This window comes from Salarias fasciatus, chromosome 22, assembly GCF_902148845.1.
Source record: "Salarias fasciatus chromosome 22, fSalaFa1.1, whole genome shotgun sequence".
Classification (NCBI taxonomy): Eukaryota; Metazoa; Chordata; class Actinopteri; order Blenniiformes; family Blenniidae; genus Salarias; species Salarias fasciatus.
This window is the reverse complement of record NC_043765.1, coordinates 19,844,588-19,866,551: the sequence shown is the minus strand read 5'-3', so window position 1 is coordinate 19,866,551 and position 21,964 is coordinate 19,844,588. Positions and strand designations below refer to the sequence as shown.

Below are 21,964 nucleotides of genomic sequence, written 5' to 3'. Positions count from 1 at the left end.
ACTATTTATCACTTCACAAGGTTTTTATTTAATTAACGACATGAAAAAAAAAATCAAGATAGCACCAGGCAAACTTTCATCCCCCCAGAGGACTCAGGCAACAAACAAGCAAACAAGAAGCAAATCCATTCAGAATGATCAAAAGAGGTCTCCATAAAAATCCGACCATCCTTTCACTACGCTGCCCTCTGTACGACCCCTGTTTGGCAAGGGGGGTCAATGAGGATGCAACTGATGCCGTCATTTCCTGAGGACTCTCGGCTCTCGGGAGGCGGTAAGCTGTCTCCTGCCCTACATAGTCAAGTGGAGGGGACTTGAAAGACAACTCATTAGGGAACATCTCCAGTTAGCAGTATCCATGCTCTGTGGTCTGTAAAGACAAATGATTTAATCTGAGCCGCAGCTGAATAATTACTCCTGCTGGTCAGCTGTTTTGAGTTCTAATAAACTAAAAGTAATCTTGGCTTTTCCACTGAGTTATCTGTCAGCGCATGAAGGGAAAAATATCAACGTGAAATGGATGCTTCCAATAATGTACTTATTGCTTCGACAAATCCAGCGAGAGCGACGGATCCAATCGACACAGCAACAATCGACCTGACCAGTTTTTGTTTCCCGCAGAGTGGACAGATGTACTTTGATACATTCAGAAATAACAAACCCCCATCTGCTGAGCACCTCATTAACAATTCACTATTACACACGGATACCCGTCCCGATGGTCCCTCAGTGCACCAGCTCCATAACTAGTTTCACCACAACAATCTTCAGGTCTCCCTTGGTGCACCGAAAGTCTATGTTTTTAATCAGCAACTTAATAGCTTGAGGAGTTGTGCAACCTCTTAACCATCTTTATAATCATTACAAGTTTCTATTTTAGCACAAAAAAAAAATCATAATTAGACCAGAATCCACAAAACTTTCTGTATTTAATCGAGTGGCTTTAATTAATCCGGAGGACCATGTTAAGCTGTAGGACGGATGTGTAAGAGAGTGAAGTTTATTTGCATATTTTACTCGGCTCTAATGTGAATAAGGATCAATACATTCCCAAAATAATAGATGTGAACTGAGTAAACAAGTGTGTCATGTCAGCTCACACAGTTCACATTTCTTCAATAGATCACTGACAGCTATGCGCTGACAGATCACACTTGACTGAAAACACACTTCACATACCACCAAACCTCCAAAGCCAAAGCCACTTTGTGTTCATCTGTGCCAAGCGGGCACAAAGCTAGCGCGATCCTGACCATCTCAGAGAATCTCCATCTACTCGTATAGTCACAGTATAGCACAGCTAATTTCAACTCCGCAGCACACCGGCTCTCCAGCGAAGAGGAACGACTGCCAAGTGCCTCTTTTCCAATGAGCTCTGCCAACATCTCCCATCCAAACTGGCAAATGTCCGGCCGTGGCATGAGCTCAGGAGGCAGCGATGGCTCACATCCTGACCCAAAAATAACAAACACAACAAAGATACTTGCTCTGCAGCCTGTGGCAGACATTTTGTTTCACTAAACTAAAACATACACGGGCGAGAATCTATGTCACCAGGATTCTCCCGGCTGCAGCGAGTCGCGTCGCATCAACGTAAATGGCATCATGAAAGAGCTTAAGTTTGGACGAGACGTCAGAGACGTCACGGGCACACTGACCTCCAAGCTGTATTCCTCCACCGTCCTCCTGAGCGGGTCCACAATCTGCCAGCAGATGAGGATGCACAAGTCAATTAGCAGCATTCCACCAACGATAATCAACAGCTTCTGGTCCTTTATGATCTGGGGAAGAGAAGATGAGAAGCCAGCATTAGCTTAATAACCCACACCTGCTAATGTTATGTAATCGACTGTGTGTCTGTGGAATCATCTCAAACAACATTCCTTACTGACCACTGTAATTATGCGAGCCAAGTAATTCTCATTCCGTCTCAGGCCCCAGAACCCCGCTGCTTTCATTGTGACCATATAATCAAGGCCTGATAACAATGCATTTAACTGCAATTAACCACAAACTAGGACGGAACGCCACCCCCACAGTGATTCTCAAAGACCAAGACTTTGCATAGATTTCAGCAGAGTCACATTTTTTGCACAGTTTTGTCATTATTAATGCCTGATAAGACATAAGTGACCCTTGGCTGAGAGCCACTGTGTCACATTTAGCTTTCTTTGTCAATTCAATGCCATGAACAACCCAGGTTTTTTGTCACCTCGTGGTGAGAGCGGGGAAAAGATCTTCCAAACACAAGCCGGCGTTATCAAAAAGCCTCCCTTTTGTACCCTGAACTTTGGATGGATGAAAGTCGTGACCTGTTAGTGATCTTTATTTATAATAGCGTTTGACTGACTGGAAACACAGATCAAAGCAAAGGTCAGGGAACACAAGCTGGGCTGTTTGGAGAGTATCACACAGCACAGACACATTCAGTGGTCTCACATAGGCCTCCATTCACCAGTAGACTTGATGGGATACTGAGGAGGGATGTTTTTTTTTTTTTTTACTTTTTTTTTTTATCTGCTGGCTTTTGATGGTGCTGGCACTGAGTAAAAAAAACAGGCAAGACATTACAGATTTTTTTTTTTTTTTTTTTAGTAGACATAATCTGACACATCGGGACAAGTTGGAGAAAGTTATGAAAATACAACTTTAAATCCAACAAGTAAATGTGATGCCAAGAATGACAGTATCATTGATAACGGCGTATTATATGAAATAAATCCTGGTAAAATTAAACTGATAATAATTCAAACAGTGAGTAACAGTAAATAGAATATGTGATATTTTTGAGAAATTTATGAAAAAAAAAAAAAAAAAAAAGCTCTGCACTACCATCTGCTCTACAGTGATATGTTTCTCTGCCAAATGAGACTGCGAGACAAACTATGTAATGAATCTAAATCACCTGAAGTGTTATCTGGTTTAGTGTTTTTTTTTTTTTTACATTCAGAAACATTGGCAGTCTGACGTTCCAGCTGAGGTTCAGTGTCTTTGTCTCAAGTGGTAAAACTGTTTTAAGGACTTAAAATCACTTGAAAACACGGAGAACAGACTCCACTTGACCGAGAATAATAACAGGTGAATAAAAATGAGTGTCATTGGTGAATAAGCAGACTGCATCGATTGGTCATAGAAACTGGTTCAATGCTACTGAAAAAAATTTAAGCGACAAGGTTTTTCCCCCTGCTTTCCCTGATTAATTAAAGCCGCAAACAGACAGTATAACAGCTTGAGATATTTATAATCAAGTTGTCTTTCATTTACAATTCAGCACCAGTCAAAAAAAAACCCAAAAAACCCAGAGGTCAGCATCTATGAGTTTGTTCTTAGGATGTATGAGTTGCGATGCAGTGCTGTGCAAGTCTTTTACACAGTGAGAGAAAACAAAATGCTGAGAACAACAATCCTAAATATAAAGCCAGTGTCATGAATGTGAACAAGGAGTCCCAGAAATAAAAAGACCGAACCCTTTTACACTTCCTTTTTTGAAAAAAACTAAACAGAACAAAAATTAACATTGGTTTTCTGGAGGGAACCTTATGCTTTTTTTTCTTACCTTCCTCAAATATCTATACAGTACTGCATGTTAAGCAAGGTTCAGGAATTAAATACATTTATCCATCTATTAATCCCACCTGGCACTAGATAAAGGCTGGATACTACCTGCAAAAGTTCAGTCCATTATGGGGCAAACACAGAGAGGCTGAATATCCTAAATCAGTCGTCCAAGCTGAACTCAAACCTGGGATATCCTCGCTGTGAGAATACCGTACTACAACTTGTTGCTTTTTCTAGTTACTCTGTTGATCACGTTTTCTTTCATGGTCGACTGCAATTAACACACAGAAGTCATAATGCAGCTTCCAGAGAGCTGAGGGGATCAAGGACCTGGCTTAGAGACTCTCTGAGACTCTGAGTTTTTATTCAAGAAATGAATGAGTGCTCTGTCACTATGCAGGAAAAATGATTAATTTTAGCTCCAGTTCCACAGTTTGAAGAAAAGACAGCTTACACTTGTGTTTGTTCCTCCCCTGACAGCGGTTGGCTGGTATTTCAGGGCAACCAAAGCCCCTGCACTGAATCAGTATGGAGGAACTAGGATGGGGGAGTCCTGAACACGGACCAAGCGCCCTGAACCATCCGAGTATGAAGTATGCAGGAGGAGTGAATGCAGACTGAAGAAACATTTGTTTTGTTTGTGTGAGCAAGAGAAAGAGGCTGAAAGAAAGGGAATTGGGCAGAAATAATTGGCTGTGAAAGGTCATGGCAATACTCAGCTAAGAGAGGCAACACTGAGAGCAGAGAGGCAAAACTGTTTTGTTTTCCTTGAATGAACTGCTGCAAACAAAAAACACTAAATTAAAGAAGTATAAAATGCCAGGTCCCCTGTCATGCATTAAAAAAAAAAAAAAAAAAAAAAAAAGAGCAGTGGAAGTTCAAACTGAAATACAGTTCAGCCACGGCACTGTGCTTCTTAACCTATATTTTTGGATCCCTCTTTTCCCATCCTTGCATTTTTTTTTTTTTGTCCAACCCATTTATTTGCCATTTGGGGCACATTGTTCTTGTCCTGTTCCCTTCCTTCTTCTGTTATTCCACCCTCCCTTCTGCCACTATGTCCCTGTATTCCTCGGTTTCTTTCGCTTCTAGATCCATCCTTCTCTCCCTCTTGTCCATCAAGCGTCTCCCAGACAGGCTCCCCAGACTTCTCCAATATGCAGAAACGTGAGCGAAAAAGAGAGAGGCAGGCAGATAAAGAGTACGAACAAAGAAAAAAAGATGGAGCAAGGTCTATAAATACAGAAGAGGCCAAGCACGGTCATAACACTCACACTGAGCTCGGCGCCACTTTACACTTCTATGCCGCTGAAAGAGTGTGTGTGTGCGTGTAAGGTGTTTAGAAAGCCATTTGTATTTCTAGGTCTTTATTTCTTCACAGAAAAGATCCTAAAAGCAGGTGCCAGGGGCTGCCAGTCTTTCTGTGTGTTTGTTGAAAAGCACTAGTCGGAAAAACAGTCACCCACACACAACTGCTGAGATTTCAAAAGGCATGCGAAGCCTCCCGGATGAGGCTGTCAGGCCTACATGTGCCAGTAGAAACGTGTTTGGTTATCTGAAACAGTGGCTTGTTACGCAACACATGTGCGTGAGGTTTTTCGGAGAGAATTTCTTCCTCTAATTTGATTGATTTGACGCCATTCATCAGCAATATAGAGAATAAGTCATTCAGAAGTATTATGTTATTGTATCCCACCACTACTGGCAGCACAATGCCTCAGCTGATGACTAATTAGCATCGTAGCTGCAAACGTTACAGTTTCAAAGAGCTCATTACACGTTGCATTTGTTGTATTTTTCCACATTGACAGATGATAAAATAACAGACGTGATTGGTTTAGCATGTTTACCTTCAACAACATGGAAAACCCGGTGTGTTAACCCGAGTGTGCAAAATACTGGGAGGAGATTATGCAAATACAGTGATGCGCAATGTGATTCACAACGTCTGAACATAGTTTCACGGCTGACGATTGCATGTGTTTGTCACAAACTGCCTCGGCTTCTGTCAGAGAAGCTGCTGTTAATGTGGTGAGATGCATTTCCTCAGCTGGCTCTCAATGACTTCTATTTGTGAGCTTTATTATTTGATATCTTCCCTATTGTGCCTTAAAATCCAGCTTAATGACGAATCACTTCCCTTGCAAACTGCAATCCATTTCTGAGGTTACACTTGAGCATAATTTATGCAGAATCTTAGTAAATCAGGCCTATAATCTCCTCAGTGGTTCCTGGGTCCAACCTGTGGCCTCCTCCCAGTTTAAAGTGCTGGGAAGACCTGTAATTGAAGGTGACCAGGAGGCATCCTAATCAGATGCCTGAACCACTGACTCCTCTCAAGATGGAGGAGCACTTCCAGTCTCTCTCTTGAATGGTTCAGCTCCTCACTCTGTCATGAAGGAGAAAATTGATTTTAGCTGCTAGTATTCTCAATCTCATATAAGTGTAAAGATAAGTTTCCTTTTCCGTCCCTCTCGGGAGAATGTGTTCTCTGCATTTAACCTTATTCACTGGTAACCTTTACTATAAGTGTTTGGAACAGTGGGAAATCACGGCGTGGCACTCGAGGAGAGGTTAAGGGTCACGCTCAGGGACCTACAGCGGTGACAGCGGAATCCAAACCTTCTCATCCCAACTTCTACAACCGAGAGAGAGAGAGAGAGAGAGAGAGAGAGCGAGAGAGAGAGAGAGAGAGCTTGGCTTTACAACTCGGCTCTTTCAGTGACAGCATTACTGGCAGAGAGAGAGAGAAGATGGGTGGAGGACTGAATGGAAAACTGCAGAGCCGCTTTGTCTCTGTCTTGCCCGGGAGATAACGTCAGCAGACCTTCACGGCGCCTATCTACTACTTTCTGTGCTGTTTATCAGCTTCTCAACATCTCGATGATAGAGAGCCCTGGAACTAATGTAACTTCTAGTAAACTTAACTTGTGATTCAATCGTCACTCCACAGCTTTTTGAAGAACTAAATAGCAGCTGAAATCAAGTATCAGTTTTCAAGTTGCACATCACTGCTTATTATGAGAATGGATAAAAAGGAACAATAACCTCGAGTAATACTGACATGATCTCCAGTCAATTGAAGTTGCTTCATTATAGAACGCATTCCTTACCTTCTTCTTCATCTTAACATTTTTGAAGATGGCGTGCACCCTCCAGGTCTTGGCAAACATTGCTCCGAAAGCTGTTGTGTATCCGACAATGAGAATCCAAGTCCGGACCTATCACAAACACAGGAGCAGACATAATTGTACCGCGTGGTGAACTGGTGATCAAGGCTGAGAACAGCATCTGATCTGACAGCTATTTGCATTTTTCTCGAGAAGTTCATTCAAAATAGCATTGCCCAGCAATCTAAAAATAAGACGCTGTCAGATTTATTTTCCATCTCCAAGAGCGCTGGGAGAACATCGTGGACCATGAAGCTGTCACGCTCCTGAGAGTGTTTCATCATAATGAAAAACAAAATGCAGACCTTTTACTTCTTCTGCACAAAGGACACTGCTCACACGTTTTAAAAGCTTCAAATTTGGATAATTGAGAACATCCCAATATAGCCAGAGTGCGAGCACAAATGTGTTCCTCTCAAAAGTTTGAGTTTCATCGCATAGATGTGATGCAAATGGTTTTATGCTTGTTTTCATTTTCATGCATGTATCTGTGTTTGAACTACAAATCCAGGCAGCAAGACTGGGCGAAGAATGAATAATTATACTATCTATTCTCAAGTAGACTAGCTCTCATTGATCGGCGGTGCACTGATCAACCTCTGTGACTCCTTTGCTGCGTAGCCTCGTCTGAAGTGACAAGCTCTTTTTTAAAATTCTGTAGCCGGGCCTCCACCCGGTGACGTGCCCTGCCTAAACATTCCTTGGGAAGAGTGTACGTGTGAGCTCCTCTCATTTGAGAGAGCGGTATCTCAGTGGAAACCAGCTATCACTGTAATCAAAACTCTTTAATTAATCCAGTATCTACATAGTCACACAGTAATGCTACCTGAGGGGAGACATTTGATGTGCTCTGTGCAAGCCAGAGACCTGCAGAGAGCCATTCATCCAGTTTTTCACTTGGTCACATTGAGCCTTTTGGCAGGATTTTCAACATTTCAGCACATTTAACAAGTCTGAAAAAAAAGAAACCTTCTTTACATGAAAGATTCCTTTACAGAATTCAGAGATCACAGAACACAGAGGAAACGGATGCCAATATATAGAAAAATACACACTACATTAAAAAATATACGGTATATTGAGCATCTTTAAGAGTGATGTTGAGAGGACTCACCGTGCAGAGGGTCTCAAACTCTTTATCAGACACAAAACCTCCATCGAGGCCGAACAGGAAGATGGATGCATAGGAGAGCATTCCTCCTAAGATGATCAGGTTGTTCATGTAGGGACTGGACATCTTGATTAATCTAAAAGAAAGAAACATCAAATTATCATGAACATGATCATAACAGATGGTCGAGTAAAACAAGTTTTACAAATAGTGAAACAACAGTGATCTACACAGGGATTATCGCTCCGGACCAATTAACGCTCCTTGGGCTCTCCTGATCTTTATTTATCCATCCACCACTTCAGCCAATCGCTGTTTAATTCATCCCTGCACCAAGTATTCATGGGAGCTTTATCTCCCTCAAATCTCTGACCTGTGGTTCCGATTCTTGATGTTGAAGAACAGGAAGGCGCCGGCCATGAGCATGCCCAGTATGGTGATGGTGGACAGGATGCTGTAGAGGGGCACGTTGATGTGGCGGCGCTGCAGACGCACAAACGTCCGATCTTTGGGAGGCTCCACACCTGTGAGCAAGAAACACTGCATTAAAGGTCTTCAGGCCTGAAAGCATCAAAAGCTGCAACTGAAGGGTGATTTTGGGGGCAAAGGTTGAGTTTTCACTTGGTCACTTTTAGATCTTCCTCCTCCACATTTATTATTTTTTTTGTCTCTCCATCCACTGAACAGTGACAGTGCAGCAGATACCCAGTTATTTGAGCTCCATTTCCTGGTCTTCAGTTTCCCACAGTTGAGTGCATTTTCCACGTTGCACCACAGTCATGTTATTGTGGTTGGTTCCTGGAGTTTCTTATCTTTTGCTCTATTTTTCCTCCCACTAGTATGCCAATCGATTGCAGCGGCATCATCTTACACGTCTCCACTTACTGTGGTCAGGGATATGGAAACAAGCTTTTCAGATGGAGCAGTCTGGAGCAGAGTGGAGTGTTTGCGGAGAAAAGGCCGAGAAGATGGAAAAAATAGCGGCAACGGGGGAGAATGGCCGGGAGTACCAAACAAATTACAAAGTATATCAACACAGGCAAACACGGGGCGGGTGAAAAATGGACTGGTGAATAATTTAGTTGACTGAGGACAGTTTACTGCGGTGAGCCCCTGCACTGAGTGGTGGTGTTGTCTGAGTGTGTCTGGGTTCAAATGAGCAAGTGGGAGAGTGCTAAAGCGGCGAGTTTTGGGCCTGCAGCTAGTCAGGGGAAAAAAAAAATGGATCAACACTGTTTACTTCTTTAGTGAGCTGTACATTCCTCAGCCAGTCACACACACACACACGCACGCACGTAGGCAGGCACGCACAATCATATTTGCAAACATGTGCGACCTGTTACATACCTTGGAATCTGATGGAGTTGTTGATGAGATCCAGCACGTCAGCGATTGCATTGTACTCGCCCACCTTCACCTCTTGGCCCTCTGTTAACAAACACACACAAACAAATCGAAAGAGGCATGAATTCACATACTTTCCTCTCACTTTTCACATCTCAGTATAGCTCGTTAAAATGATCATGTTTGCAACCTTAAAAACAAAAACTGGACATGTTTTCAGTTTCGCTGTTGAAGTCACTTAGAGTCAGTGAGACCCGGAAGGATGTTTCTTCCTTGGACATCTGGCACTCGTCAAAATTTCTGAAATCCTTGCGCTTGCTCATTTTTTCATATATGGCACATCAGCTTTGAGGTCAAAATGTTCAATTTCTATGTAATATATCGACTAACAGGTGCCGTACGAAGCAAACAAGCTCTCCAGTCATCAGTTTCACTGCCTAACTGGACGTCTGCTCTAACGGAGCTTCAGGATTTTGTCTCCTCTCTGTTAGAAACAGCGGCGGCTCTCTCAGGTGTAATACTGCAGGAAGCATGACCTTGTCAGACAAACCTGAGCGTAGACTCATAAAGATTACTCACTTAGAGAATACACATGGGGGGTGGGGGGGGGGTACGAAGAGGAGGAGAGATTATCCCCATTCTTTTTCGGCACACGCCATACAAAAACCTGCAATTTCTTCTGGTGTGGATGCACACATCTTTCTGCTCCTCCCTGTTATCACTGTTGCGGTCTCTTTGAACTCCTCAGCAGCAATGTCCTTGACAAGGAAGACGACAGCGTTGGCTATTGCAGCATCACAGGGCACGACGGCCCCATACCCCCCCTCGGTGAATAACCTCATTCGGGCTCCAGCTCTGCCATCAAAGCATCAGCAAAATTTTGGGAGTTGCAGATAACTTGGGGCAGTTTTTGTTGCCCTCAGATAAATGCACAAGCACAGAAGACTCTTAATTTTCTCCTCCCTTCAATCTCATCAGAACTGAAGGAGGATCACTGACCATGTTTTCCCCAGCCACATTTTTTCTGTTAGACTCAAAACAGCAGAAGGAATCGAAATATCAGCAGTCGTCCTTTTGAGGTGCTAAAATACTATCGCAGCAGTCTGTCCCCATGGGGAATATGGATGGATGTCACAGGCTATAAAACCAACCTGTCGCTCAGTCTGTGCTCAGGCATTTCATGCCTTTCTTATCGGCTTCATCGCTGCGAAAACAGCTGCATCTTCACTGATTAATTGTTCTTTGAATTCGAGAAAAGATTCTAAAAAAAAAAAGTGTTTGTTGCTTGTTCTGTCAAGGTTATTCAAAGATGATTTAAAAAAAAACAAAAAACAAACAAAGCAATCAATGATGCACACCGTCAAGTAAAGGCACGGAGTTTCGTTATTATTAGTATAGCATTTGTACTTCTTGTTTGCTTCTTTGAAAGAGATCGGCACAGCAAATACTCACGAGGAGATCAAATTTACAGCCGAACTTCGTCTTATTGCACTATAGTTTGTTTAGAATTCCATTTTTGAAGAACAGATGCAGCAACTGCGTCCATTTCCCTGTCCCTGTTTGTTTTTCTACACATGTATTTGTGCAGGTTTCAGCCATAGGAGGTTGATGACTCACTTTTTAATTGAAGAGATTGAATCATAAATGCATTGAAATTGTCTGTGGCGCTCCAGGGAGATTTGCATCCGTGTTGCTGTGAGACCTAATGAGATATTAAACAAGGCTGTGTCAACCAGTGTGAAAAATCAGAAGGCTTTTTAATTAAAAAACGACTTCTCGTGACATTTAGCAAAGCGTTTTTTGAAGCTTCATCATTCACTGACTCAGTAAAATCTTTTGGGATCATTAGGAATGATGACATTTCTACTTTTGAAATTGTGTCTATACATTTGTCACACGTTCGGGAATGCGTGTTTTTGTTTGGGGTTATTACAGGCCGAGTTTCTGTCATTTCTCCAACAGGATGTATTTTTCATGAAAAGTGTTCAAAACAGAGGGACGTGTTCCAGATTGAAGTTTCATCAGCCAGTCACACCAGATGTGCGTCGAACACCTCCCTCGCTTTTGAGCTGCTATCTGAAGCTGTTGCAGATGAGACACGTCTCGTCGCCTCTACTCTGCAAAGTAAAGTGAATATCTGCAAGTACGCTGCAGGGAAAAAAAAAAAAACTACGAAAAATTTATCCTAAACTACATGAACTAGAGGTTCTTCTGCACTTTTGAAATTATTCTTAGGACGTCTGTTAATGGTCATGCATGACGCAAACCCACTAAAATGCATTCAATTAAAAATAACAATAAAAAGAAAGGTAGCTAAACCAAACATCAGATTGAAATCACATAAGAGAGGAGTGAGGAGCTTTGGAGAAAATACAGAAACATTTATTGGAGGTCATAAAGATCAAAGGACGTTATAATTAGATATTGATTTTTGCTTTGTGCTTTGGGGCATTTAGGGGAAAATCTAATTCATCTTTTGTACTAATGTTAAATGTATTATTGTGCGTTTTAAAATCAAATGTGCAATATTACACTATTTAACAAGAACTCCAGACGAATCTAATCCATTTTCACATCATTAAATTGGCCAGCAGATTCAGAGAGTTGAATAATTTCCTGTTTTTGTCATATTTCTGTTATATTGGCACATAAAAAGAAACTTTTGCATTTAGCGCAGCAGCTTGGCCTCTGTTGGGTTTTATTGAAGATCCAAAGTGCTGGTGTTTAAATATGTGATGGGCACTGCGAATACAATCTTAAGTACTTCATTGACGGTTATAAAGATTGCTCACGGCAGTAAAATGGATTTCTTCACAATGACAGGGTGAGAATGAGTTAATTATTGTTTAAATCATGTCTCCACCGAAGCAGTGCATGTAAGTTACAATCACTTGATTTGAATAATCCTGCAGAGAATGAAGAAGGCGATGGAACAATTTACTGTCTAAATTATTTTGTGTTCAAGTATTGAAGATTTACACTGAAGCAACAAACCAGAATAAAAGTACATACCGTAAGAGTAAGAGTCCTGTTTTAGCCTCTCGTCATGTTTTTTTTTTTTTTACTAGTTTTAAAAGTAATATTGAAACTTTTCTTTAAATACGTTCTAGTTAGTCTCTATGATATTGCTGAATTGTTGTCCATCCAAAGAAGGCATGTAGCAAACCAATAATGTAGTAACAGCCAATAATGTAATACGTGCCAAAAAATAAGTATGATCACACAAAGAATACCTGATGTGTACTCAATTACACAATGAAAGGAAGAAAAATCAAGACAAGTAATAGTTGTTACTTATTTTCAAATAATTAGCAGCAGTTCTTCTTCAGATAGATTAAAAAAAACAAATTTCTCTTTTGATTAGCCTCTCACAGACAGTATTCATTCAGTTATGTATACTGCATTTTCCTTTTTCTCTTCCGTTTGTCGATCTTACATCGTGATATGCAATCACGATATGGATTTTCAGTAATATTACAAAACGCATAAATGTGCACTAACAGGACAATTCCTCAATGGTCATTCAATGTTCAAATGATTTTTAGTGCTACTTCTACAATGTAATAACTTATGAAGTTTTTGAATACAATTTATTCCAATATTGATTCGAATATTTTATAACTTTATTGGCAGCTTTACAAGCCATTAGGCTGTTACCTCATTACATTTCTAATGGTCTCAATTATTTCTTTACTGGGAGTTATTACATGGTTGTTGCGACAGTTTATTTTGCACCTGCATATTGTTTGATAAGACAAATTACTTTCTAGAGTTGCTCAAAGCTAAATGTAACCGTAACTCAGGAATGTGTTAAACACTTGTGTTTTGAAAATGTTCATTTGAATGGTTCGTCTGACCTACTGAGGCTCTTCAAAACAATTTTATTTGTCGATAGCGCAACTGTATTTCAGTAGCAGATATTTAGACCTTTCTTTTAGAATGATGTGTTTTCTCTTTCCCACTTCTTTTTTTTTTTTTTGAAGCACATCTCTTCACTTGTTACCAAGCATTTTTCTCTGATCAACACAATCTGGCCGACCTTTGTGGCACTCTTTGTAAAAATGCAATGAGCTCTTTTTTTTCTGTGAGGTTCACATCAGTTTGTCTTTGATCAGCTCATTTCACTTTGTGCCATGTTAGATCTGTGAAATTCAAAAAACATTCGCTGAAAAAAAAAGAAAAAAAAAACATGCAGCTTATTTTAAAAACCGGTGGTACAGTTCAGTGATATTCATGAGAGCTTTTTAAGCTGAAAGGACTGTGAGAATACTATTGCCTGGAGGTACACTGACAGCAGCGGGGAGGCTGCTTTGTCGAATTCGAACGCGAGGGGAAAGCACGACGTGAATTCTTTTTTTTTTTTTTTTTTTTTTTTTGAGAGTTATCATTGTGGCTGGTGAATCCCATCACATCTCTGCAAATCGACAACATTTTCACCTTTTGTCCATAGACACACATTTACAGTATTATTAAGCCTCTGTTCTACTTATAGAAGGACAAAAGCCACATTTTTAAATCTGCCATTCACGAGAATGTGCCGATTTGAAATCTGTACTCCAGCTGTGATCAGGACCTCTCGTTGGAAGCTATCTTCTGTTCCTCTGGGACGCAGAGGGAATAAGAGTCACTGAGACCCCTGACTAAGAAATTCTGACAGTGTAAAATGCAGGATCAGAGGAGGGAGACAGGTGATGGGGTCATGTTGAGGATCACTCCCTTTTGAAATATTCAGGCCGGGGCAGTCCTTCTCCTCCTCTCCACCCAGCTCAGGCTCTCCACGTGTCAAAAAGGGGGACAAATTCATGATCCTTGACAAGTGAGAAAGACGAGATGGAGTGAACTTTAAGCGATATTAAATAGGCTGAAAAGGAGATGGCGAACGATGCAAGGGGAGGATTTGATGGGGAGGGAAGTGTACGGCAGAGAGAGTGAACAGAGAGGTGACCGAGAAGAGAAAGCGGAGGACTGGGGAATGAAACAGACATATAGAAAGACAATAAAACTCATCTGCATCTAACCACAATAACATTTGTTTCTCGTTCAGACATGACTGTCCCATCATCTCAAGCCACACAGCTCAACCTGCTGAAGAGAATTCCTCAAACACACACATAAACCAGGACATAATGCATACATATTACACATATATTTCATATATTTCTGGCCTATTTCATTACCCTAGCGCTTGCAGACACAAAGAAATGCACACCATCCTGCACAGACACCAACGCGTACACAATATTTTCCATTCCTTCTGGGAACACTGAATGGTCTCAGACTCTAAACTCAACTGCACTATTTGCCAAAGACAAACTCACTCTTTCTCTCACACGAACCATAGTCTAACCTTTGAACACGTAGTATAACAACTTAGGAGATATAAGATGTGTTTGCAGCCATAAGGTAGATCAGGCTCTGAAACTGTGGTGTGCTCAAACAGAGTAAAACAAGGACATCCGCACGCACGCACGCACGCACGCACGCACGCACGCATGCTCTGGGTAATGTAAGCAGCCAGAGGGATCAGGGCCTCTGCAGTCTGGAAGATAAGATGGTTCGGCAGGCAGACTGCAGAGCGCCATGCAGGGTGCAACACGCAGCCCGGGAAGCCTCGGAGCTGGGAATCCCCTTCATGGAGATGCAATCTCCGGGTTATTCTCCCCACTCAGCGGCTCTACCAGCCCCCCCCCCCCAAAAAAAAAAAACAAAAAACCTCAGGATAAGACGACTATAGACTCAGGTTGTGTCAGAGTAATAAAGCAGCATACCTTGAAACTGGTTGAATTTTATCGTGCCCATCCTCTCTCCGTTACGAAACATGACTTGACCCTGAAAGAAATGAAGAAAAATAAATGCACATGTCAGGAAAAACACACGCTACAACGCTATTACAAGAAGTCCGCAATAGAACTCAAGCACAGAGCCTCTCTGATGCTGTGAGTTTTGGCAGGCCAGTCCGAGCTCTAGCATACTGCATCTCGTCTGATCCGAACATGCCAAAATTTATCTGTTTATAGACGTAAACAAACTTATGGTCCTGCCAATTCATTTGCTAATATCTCTGGACTGACACCAAGTCAGACGGACAACTTGATTTAACTTGATGTTTGCTTACTTAGCACTGGCACAAATCTGACTTCAGACAGCATTCGAAAACTAAATTCTTCAAGTGCATCTTGTATTTGTCAACAGAAAAGTTGAAATGATTCAGTGAGAATGAGAATTTCTCTACAATTTAGTTCTCAGTGCTATGAAAGGGGTTTGTTTGTTGGTCAAACAGCAACAGTGAAGTGACAAAAAAAAAAAAGAACAGAAATAACAATGGACAGTCTCTGATTTGAACTCCGAGGAAACAACACAAGCAATTTCAAGCTAGGGAGCATCTGGCAAAATGTGCACCAGGCATGGAAAACCAATTGAACTTTTTTTTGGCAATGCTGTCGGACATATTCAAATCAATTGTGCTTTGGTCCCTTTATCTCCCTCCACGTTTTCACATTTTTTCCTCTCTCCTGTTGTGTATGCACACTCCCGCTCCATCATGGTGTTCTGTGAGGCTGTGGTGGCGAGCGCTGTCCTCCTCTCCTCTGGTACAGCCGGCCGAGGGTGGCCGACACCAACAGGCTCACGGAGACGGACTCTGGACAGGTGGAACAATGTCCGTCCGCATGTCTTCAGCAACAGACTCAAGCCTTTCTGTGCTCGTATTTGTTCACTGTGAAGCAGTGCCCATATTAATATTTAAAAATACTGATTTAATTTTCATCCCGTCTTATTTAATATTAAACTTTTTTTTTTTCTATTTGTTCTGCGTGTTCTATTTTGTCGAAGCCTAAAGGAATTTCCCTCTGGGATTATCAAAGTATTTCTATTCTATTCTGTTCAATTCCAGTCATCACTTTATCTCGCTCCCTCTTTATACCGAGCCCATTCAATCAGTTCAGTCCACCATCAGAGAGATAGATAGATAGATAGATAGATAGTTGTTGAGCTTTGAGGTAGCCGAGCAGAATCCGTTAGAATCCCGGCCTTTGTGTTGCATCTTTGATGTTTGTTCGCGTATGCGCACGTACCAGTTCCTGATAATGTACGCATGAAGCGCCACGGTCACCAGTGCCTCTTCTCCGCCCTTTATCCACCAACGTTACAGCACGGCGTCAATGTGATCATCGACGCTAACAAGTTCCTTTTGTCACCCGCAGCGCTAATGTACAATATATGTTGTGCAATTATGCATGAAGTGCAAGTAGGACGACACACTGTACCTCAGCGCAGCTCATTAGGTCCAACATTGAGATAACTGGACTGTTCAAATGGGGTCAGACAACGTGGGTTGAGAATAGGGGAACTCTGAGCGCATACATCCAGGTTTCTAGAGGAGCTGCATGCTACATACGCTCTCAGTCTGCATTAGCATTGCCATCATAACTACCCTTCAGATCAGCAGAAGTAGAGCAACCAAAAGACCTTGTTGAAAGGGTGTGCAGTGATTTTACCAGCTCCCAATTTGTTCTCTCGAGTGTATACACAGTTTGTAAAATGTGCGAAGCGTATCAAACTTGTACAGCGGCACGAGTTTGACCGCCCTTAATTGAAAATGAAAGTCTCTGCTGCGGTGAGTTAAGAACGGACTTGTTGCCGACTAAGTGCAGCCCAGACAACCTTGCCAGGCCGTCTTGACTCTGACAGATGTGGCTTGTCTAGAGATCGGAAGACGCACAGTCCCGTGTCACAGCGGAGGCTGATGGAGCAATCACGGTGCGGAGGCATGTATGTGTGTGTGTGAAAGAGTCTCTCTGAGGTGAGGTGGCGAAGGCAGTCAGGAATCACTCTGTCTGCAGAGGTGAGAATACTGTCAGTGACAGAAGTGCTCAGGTCAAATGAGTTGTCAGTCTGTGGGCTGTAGGTGTGATGTCCTCTGGGCTCTGTGGGAAACACTGTGAATGGAGCTGTGCTACACACACATTCATAACAAGTGTGTGTGTTTATGTGCATATACTGTACAACCAAAGAGACACACAGATGAACGTAGCAACCCTAGTTTCTTCCGTTTGGTTTGTTGTGTGAGGAGTTAAATAACTATTAAGGCTCAAGTCAGTGCAATTCAGCATCACCCAGAAATACAGTCAAGTCAACACCCGGACCACAGAAAAGAAACAAGCCTCAACTCACACACTAACCACCCTACAAGCGCAATCAGTTGTGTTTCTCCCATGTGTCCATCCCAGATGAATTCCCGGAAACATTATTCTGAGGTTTTAGCAGTTATCTGCACTTTATTCTCTGGAAGTCTCTCCCAGCTAATGTCAGCCTCCGTCAGCGTGGCTCTGACAGCAGCCAGATCAATACGCCGGAGCCCTCGATGATCACTCTCCTTCTGCTGCAGCTGCCTCCGCTACCGATTCAGCGGCACGGCCGACATGTGCACAGAATGGACATGACTCGGCCCCTTGAGATGTGTGTGCACGGCAAGCACGCAGAATCTTGGCACTGGGGACATGGTCCCAGATGATCAAGCACACATGCATGAAATTTTTTTTATTTTTTAAATAAAAATGACGAGAAATGTCATTTCGCATGTGCTTGCACATGGATTATTTTTCCTGGAAATCATTGCCAGTCACAAGTAAACTGAGTCAGTTGTGTAATGGCTGCCTTTGAAATATAAATCTGAAAACAGCATAAAAGATGTATGTGGCGTACAAGGGGAAGCTGCCTGCCTAAATATTTGTCTTGCGTGGGTGGTTTCCGCATGCTACCTGGATGCTGCATGCAGGGGATGCTTTTGATCTCAATTCATTACTGTGAATCTTAAACCTTTGATATAATGATGCATTTAATTATCTCGCAATGCAGACATCTTCTGCAGCTAACCGCAGTGTTTGAACAATTTTCTGGTTGACATTTTTTTTTTCTAGTCTGTTGAAGATTGTTGATGTCAAACTGTTATAAAATGAATTGAGGTAGTTGAATAGGCTCCAGTGTGTAATTGATTTTGACATTTTATGAGTGTAAGTATGAGTGTTTTTATTGATTTAGCCTGTATCTGTTACTTTTAATCGTCACTGTTGTTTTTAAATTCCATTGTAGCACTTTGAGATTTGTTTTACAAATGTAAAGTGCATGATAAATAAAATTCGTTATTATTATTATTATAATTGCTTGATTCTAGTTAGCAATGGACAGGGCACCAATCCACCACAGAGAAAACACTGACAATCACATTCACACACTTGCATGTCACTAATGAACCTCGAATGCAGGTTTTTGGACTGTGGAAGGAATCCAGACCACCAGGGGACGAATATGCAAACATTGAAACTCTGAATTTGAACAAGGGACATTTTTGCACATTTTCCCTTAAACTTAACTGCTACTTTGCATCAAACTCTAATTTTACATGATAAAAACTGTCACGTGTATAACTTTGGAATAAAACTATAGGTTCTCTCAGGTGCAGCATGACAACAGGGCTTCAGCTTTCTCTGCACGCACAGAATAAAAAGTGAAGAATTGTTGTGGGGTCATCAATATTCTTGCGTTGCTTTGCTTGTCCTAGTCTCTACGGAGGAGCTCAATGTCAGGCTGCTCCTGCTCAGCAGCTCTGGGCAGGTTGGTGCAGGGAGAGGTGAGTGCATAGGGGTGGAGAAAGATGATGAAAAATGCTATAAGCACCACTGTATACGCTTGCCACACCAGTCACTAAGGCCTCCGGAATAATAAAAGTCGGTGTTTGCTTATTTTGTCCGTTTCTCTTTCCTTCTTTATTTGCTGACTCCTGAAATTATATTTGTCTCCTGTCCCACTCGGACTTTTTTTTTTTTTCTCTCAGCCTATAACATTGTTTCTAAACCTACTTGTGCATGTAGCACAGCTGATGTTCTGTGGTAATGTGGCACTCTGCATGCCTACTGGCATCCTCTAATAACTGAGTGGCCTTTACAGGGGAACAGGAGATATCGTCTAACAACACTCGCATACGCTCTCTCACACACAAACACACACACACAAATGACTCGCAGCTAGAATAGCCAACAGGATCAATCTTGAATGCGGTGGAGTGAGTCTGTAGTACCAAATGACATCTCTTTAGGCTTACAAGGATGGCTAAGTAACCTTCTCCGCAGAGGAGCTTCTGGTCTTAAAGAGCACTGATTAATGCCTCCATTCCTTGTTTTGACATTTTCCTTCTCCCAATAAACAGTCCTCATGAGTGGACATTCAGAAAGATATTTCATCTCGTTGTGCCATTAAGGAATTAAAAAAAAAAAAAAGAACAACTTACCGTAACACCGAAGAAGTTGGTTTCGTTCATGACGTCCAGGACCATCTTCCCTACTTCCCGGTCGTCCACCGTGAAGTTGTGGTAGATGTTCTGCCGTTGTTTGATGCGCAGCAGCTCCATCACTCTCGTCAGGGTTTTAGCGATCACCCAGATCCCGTCGTAAGCGAAGCCGTGAAACTTGCTGGCCTCCACCCCCTTCTGCTGCAGCTCTCGGCTGTATTCCCGCTCGTACTCCTTAGGAGTCTGACAGAAGAGCGAGATAAAGCAAGACTCAGCATCCTCGCTTTTCATTATGCTATGTTTGTTTATCAAAGGTTTCCTGTTATGTCATTTCAAATTAAGGCAGAAATCTCATTTTCTACATAACTTCTGATTTCAAGAAAGGAGAAATCAGGCTGTGGAAGAAAAAAAAAACAAACACCCTCATGATTGATTTTAGCTTAGCTCTTTGATTTTAAATCCTTCATTCGGGATGCTTTTTGGAAACAAAATTCTCTGGTGTGTTCATAAAATCTTTTAAACCCAATTACAGGGAGACTTTTTGACAGATGTTCTCACATGCTATAATCAGTGGGAAACAGATACAGCCAGAGGAGAGTGGAAAAAAAGAAAACTTCCTCTGATTACTCAACTCCGAGCTCCAAAAATAAAGAATTAAAAAAAGAAAAAAAAAAGGTTTTGAAGTGAAGGCCTTGAGACAAAACTGAACAAAGATATTTTGAAGCTCACTTGCACTTAATTCACCTTGGGTTTCTGAATCGCACACTACAAATTCCACTTACAGTATAATTTGACACATCCTGCTTCAGAACCATTCAGGCTTTCACGAAGTGCTTCTGCGTGTCAAAAGGTGCCTTTTTTAAAAATATTTTGCTCTCATTGTCGGCGTAGAATTTTTTTTCAAGTCCAACATCAGCGTTGCTGGTACGCTAGCTCTTCTGGAGTGCAACAATGGCCGACACTCACCCTGCCAGAGATGCCCTTGATTTGGCGAGCGCTGAGCGGCTCAAAGTCCACGCTGATGTATCCCTCCATGGCCGTCAGCAGCTTCCTGGTGGTGCAGTTGGTGGTGTTCGCCTGCTCCCACCAGTTCCCCTGGTACCAGCCAGGGATAATCCACTGATATTTACTGCCAAACATGTTCAGATTGTACGCCTGGGAGGGAAGCAAAGCAAATAAATAAAGATTAAGTTTTAAAGCAAGTGGCATGCATGTGTCAAACGACTGTCCCTAAATGTTGCACATTATGACATTACTTGATTATAAATCCTGATGTATAATATGTGTAATATAAGCAGAGGTTGAAGACAACTGAAAATTTTAACGCGAGTTTATGGAGAAAATATATTTGGCTCCATTTTTACCGAGTTATTGTAAGATGCACCCGGGTGTTTTGTAACTGTATGTCATGATTCATGTTTACGTCTTTGTGTTATTTTGAGATGCTGACTCTGTCTTGTCGTTTCAGGCTCCCTGGCTTCCCCTCCTCCTGTCTGATTGCTGCTCCCTGCCCCGACGCCTTTCAGCTGTGCCTGAGTTTGTGATTATCTTCACCTGCTGACTTTGGTGTGTATTTGGGCTTTTCCAGTGTGCTTTCTTGTTTGTCTGTGTTTCAGTGTTGGCCGTGTCCTTGTGATTTCTGTGTTCCTTGCGCTCCAGCCTTTCCTCTACGGTTAGATTTTTGTCTTGACAGCATGGCTTTGTTGGTTGCTTGTTCCACCTCCCCTTGCCCAAGTGCTTCTGATAAAACAAGCTCCTGCGATCAAAACGGTCCAATCAGCGTCAGCGATCCCTGATCCCTGCTGTAACTTGGATTCACACCCAAGTCGCTTCCACTCAAGGTCAAGTCTTAACACTGTTACTCTCCTTCAATTAAACTAAATTTCATGAACAGTACTCCTGATTGAAAACATTCAAGTAAAAGTACAAAGTACTTCTAAAAACCCACTCCAAAAAAATGTTTAAGGCAAATTTCTAAAAGAAAATACCTATAAATTATACTGCCACACACATTGTAGATACAAAGCAGGGATTTTTTTTCTGTTGAAAGAACAAACTTGTTGGCAACAAATATGCTGACGGAGAGTTTGAATAGTGATTAAAAATCTAGGCATGTTCAGCCTGCAGTTAAAAGGAGCAAATTGATTAGTTGGTGTAAAATATCCTCAGCACTTTACTGGCATTTTTGAAGACATTCACATTTTTTCCTGCTGTGTGCAGTGAAGACGATCACAGAATACAAGATTGTGCTGCATGATTTCAGGTATTGTAAAATGTGGATAAGGTGTGGTACTTCTGCTTTAGGTTTCTCATATAGTGTTGATGTTTTAAGCCATTACTTGGAAAACTGTTTCTGTCTTTCAGTCAGTGCTGGTGCAACAGAAACTCATTTCAGACACCCGATTCTAGTACTGTCTAGGATGTAGCGAAATAAGAGCACATGTAGACTCTGGTTTAATTTCTTCTAATGGTTTTAGGCAAGCAATGAGTGATGTA

General features: G+C 41.9%; 1 protein-coding gene across 1 annotated transcript in view; it reads right to left on the bottom strand.

Moving 5' to 3' along the window:
- The window catches only part of gabbr2 (gamma-aminobutyric acid (GABA) B receptor, 2), a 181,377-nt gene that overhangs the window by 44,706 nt on the left and 114,707 nt on the right, over positions 1–21,964 (bottom strand). Inside the window, exons 6-13 of the mRNA XM_030120610.1 lie at positions 20,435–20,623; positions 19,469–19,711; positions 14,952–15,012; positions 9,187–9,267; positions 8,213–8,363; positions 7,843–7,975; positions 6,672–6,779; positions 1,659–1,781 (exon numbers count right to left, since the gene is read on the bottom strand). Coding sequence (XP_029976470.1) covers positions 1,659–1,781; positions 6,672–6,779; positions 7,843–7,975; positions 8,213–8,363; positions 9,187–9,267; positions 14,952–15,012; positions 19,469–19,711; positions 20,435–20,623 — 1,089 coding nt within the window. The remainder of the gene's footprint in view (positions 1–1,658; positions 1,782–6,671; positions 6,780–7,842; positions 7,976–8,212; positions 8,364–9,186; positions 9,268–14,951; positions 15,013–19,468; positions 19,712–20,434; positions 20,624–21,964) is intronic.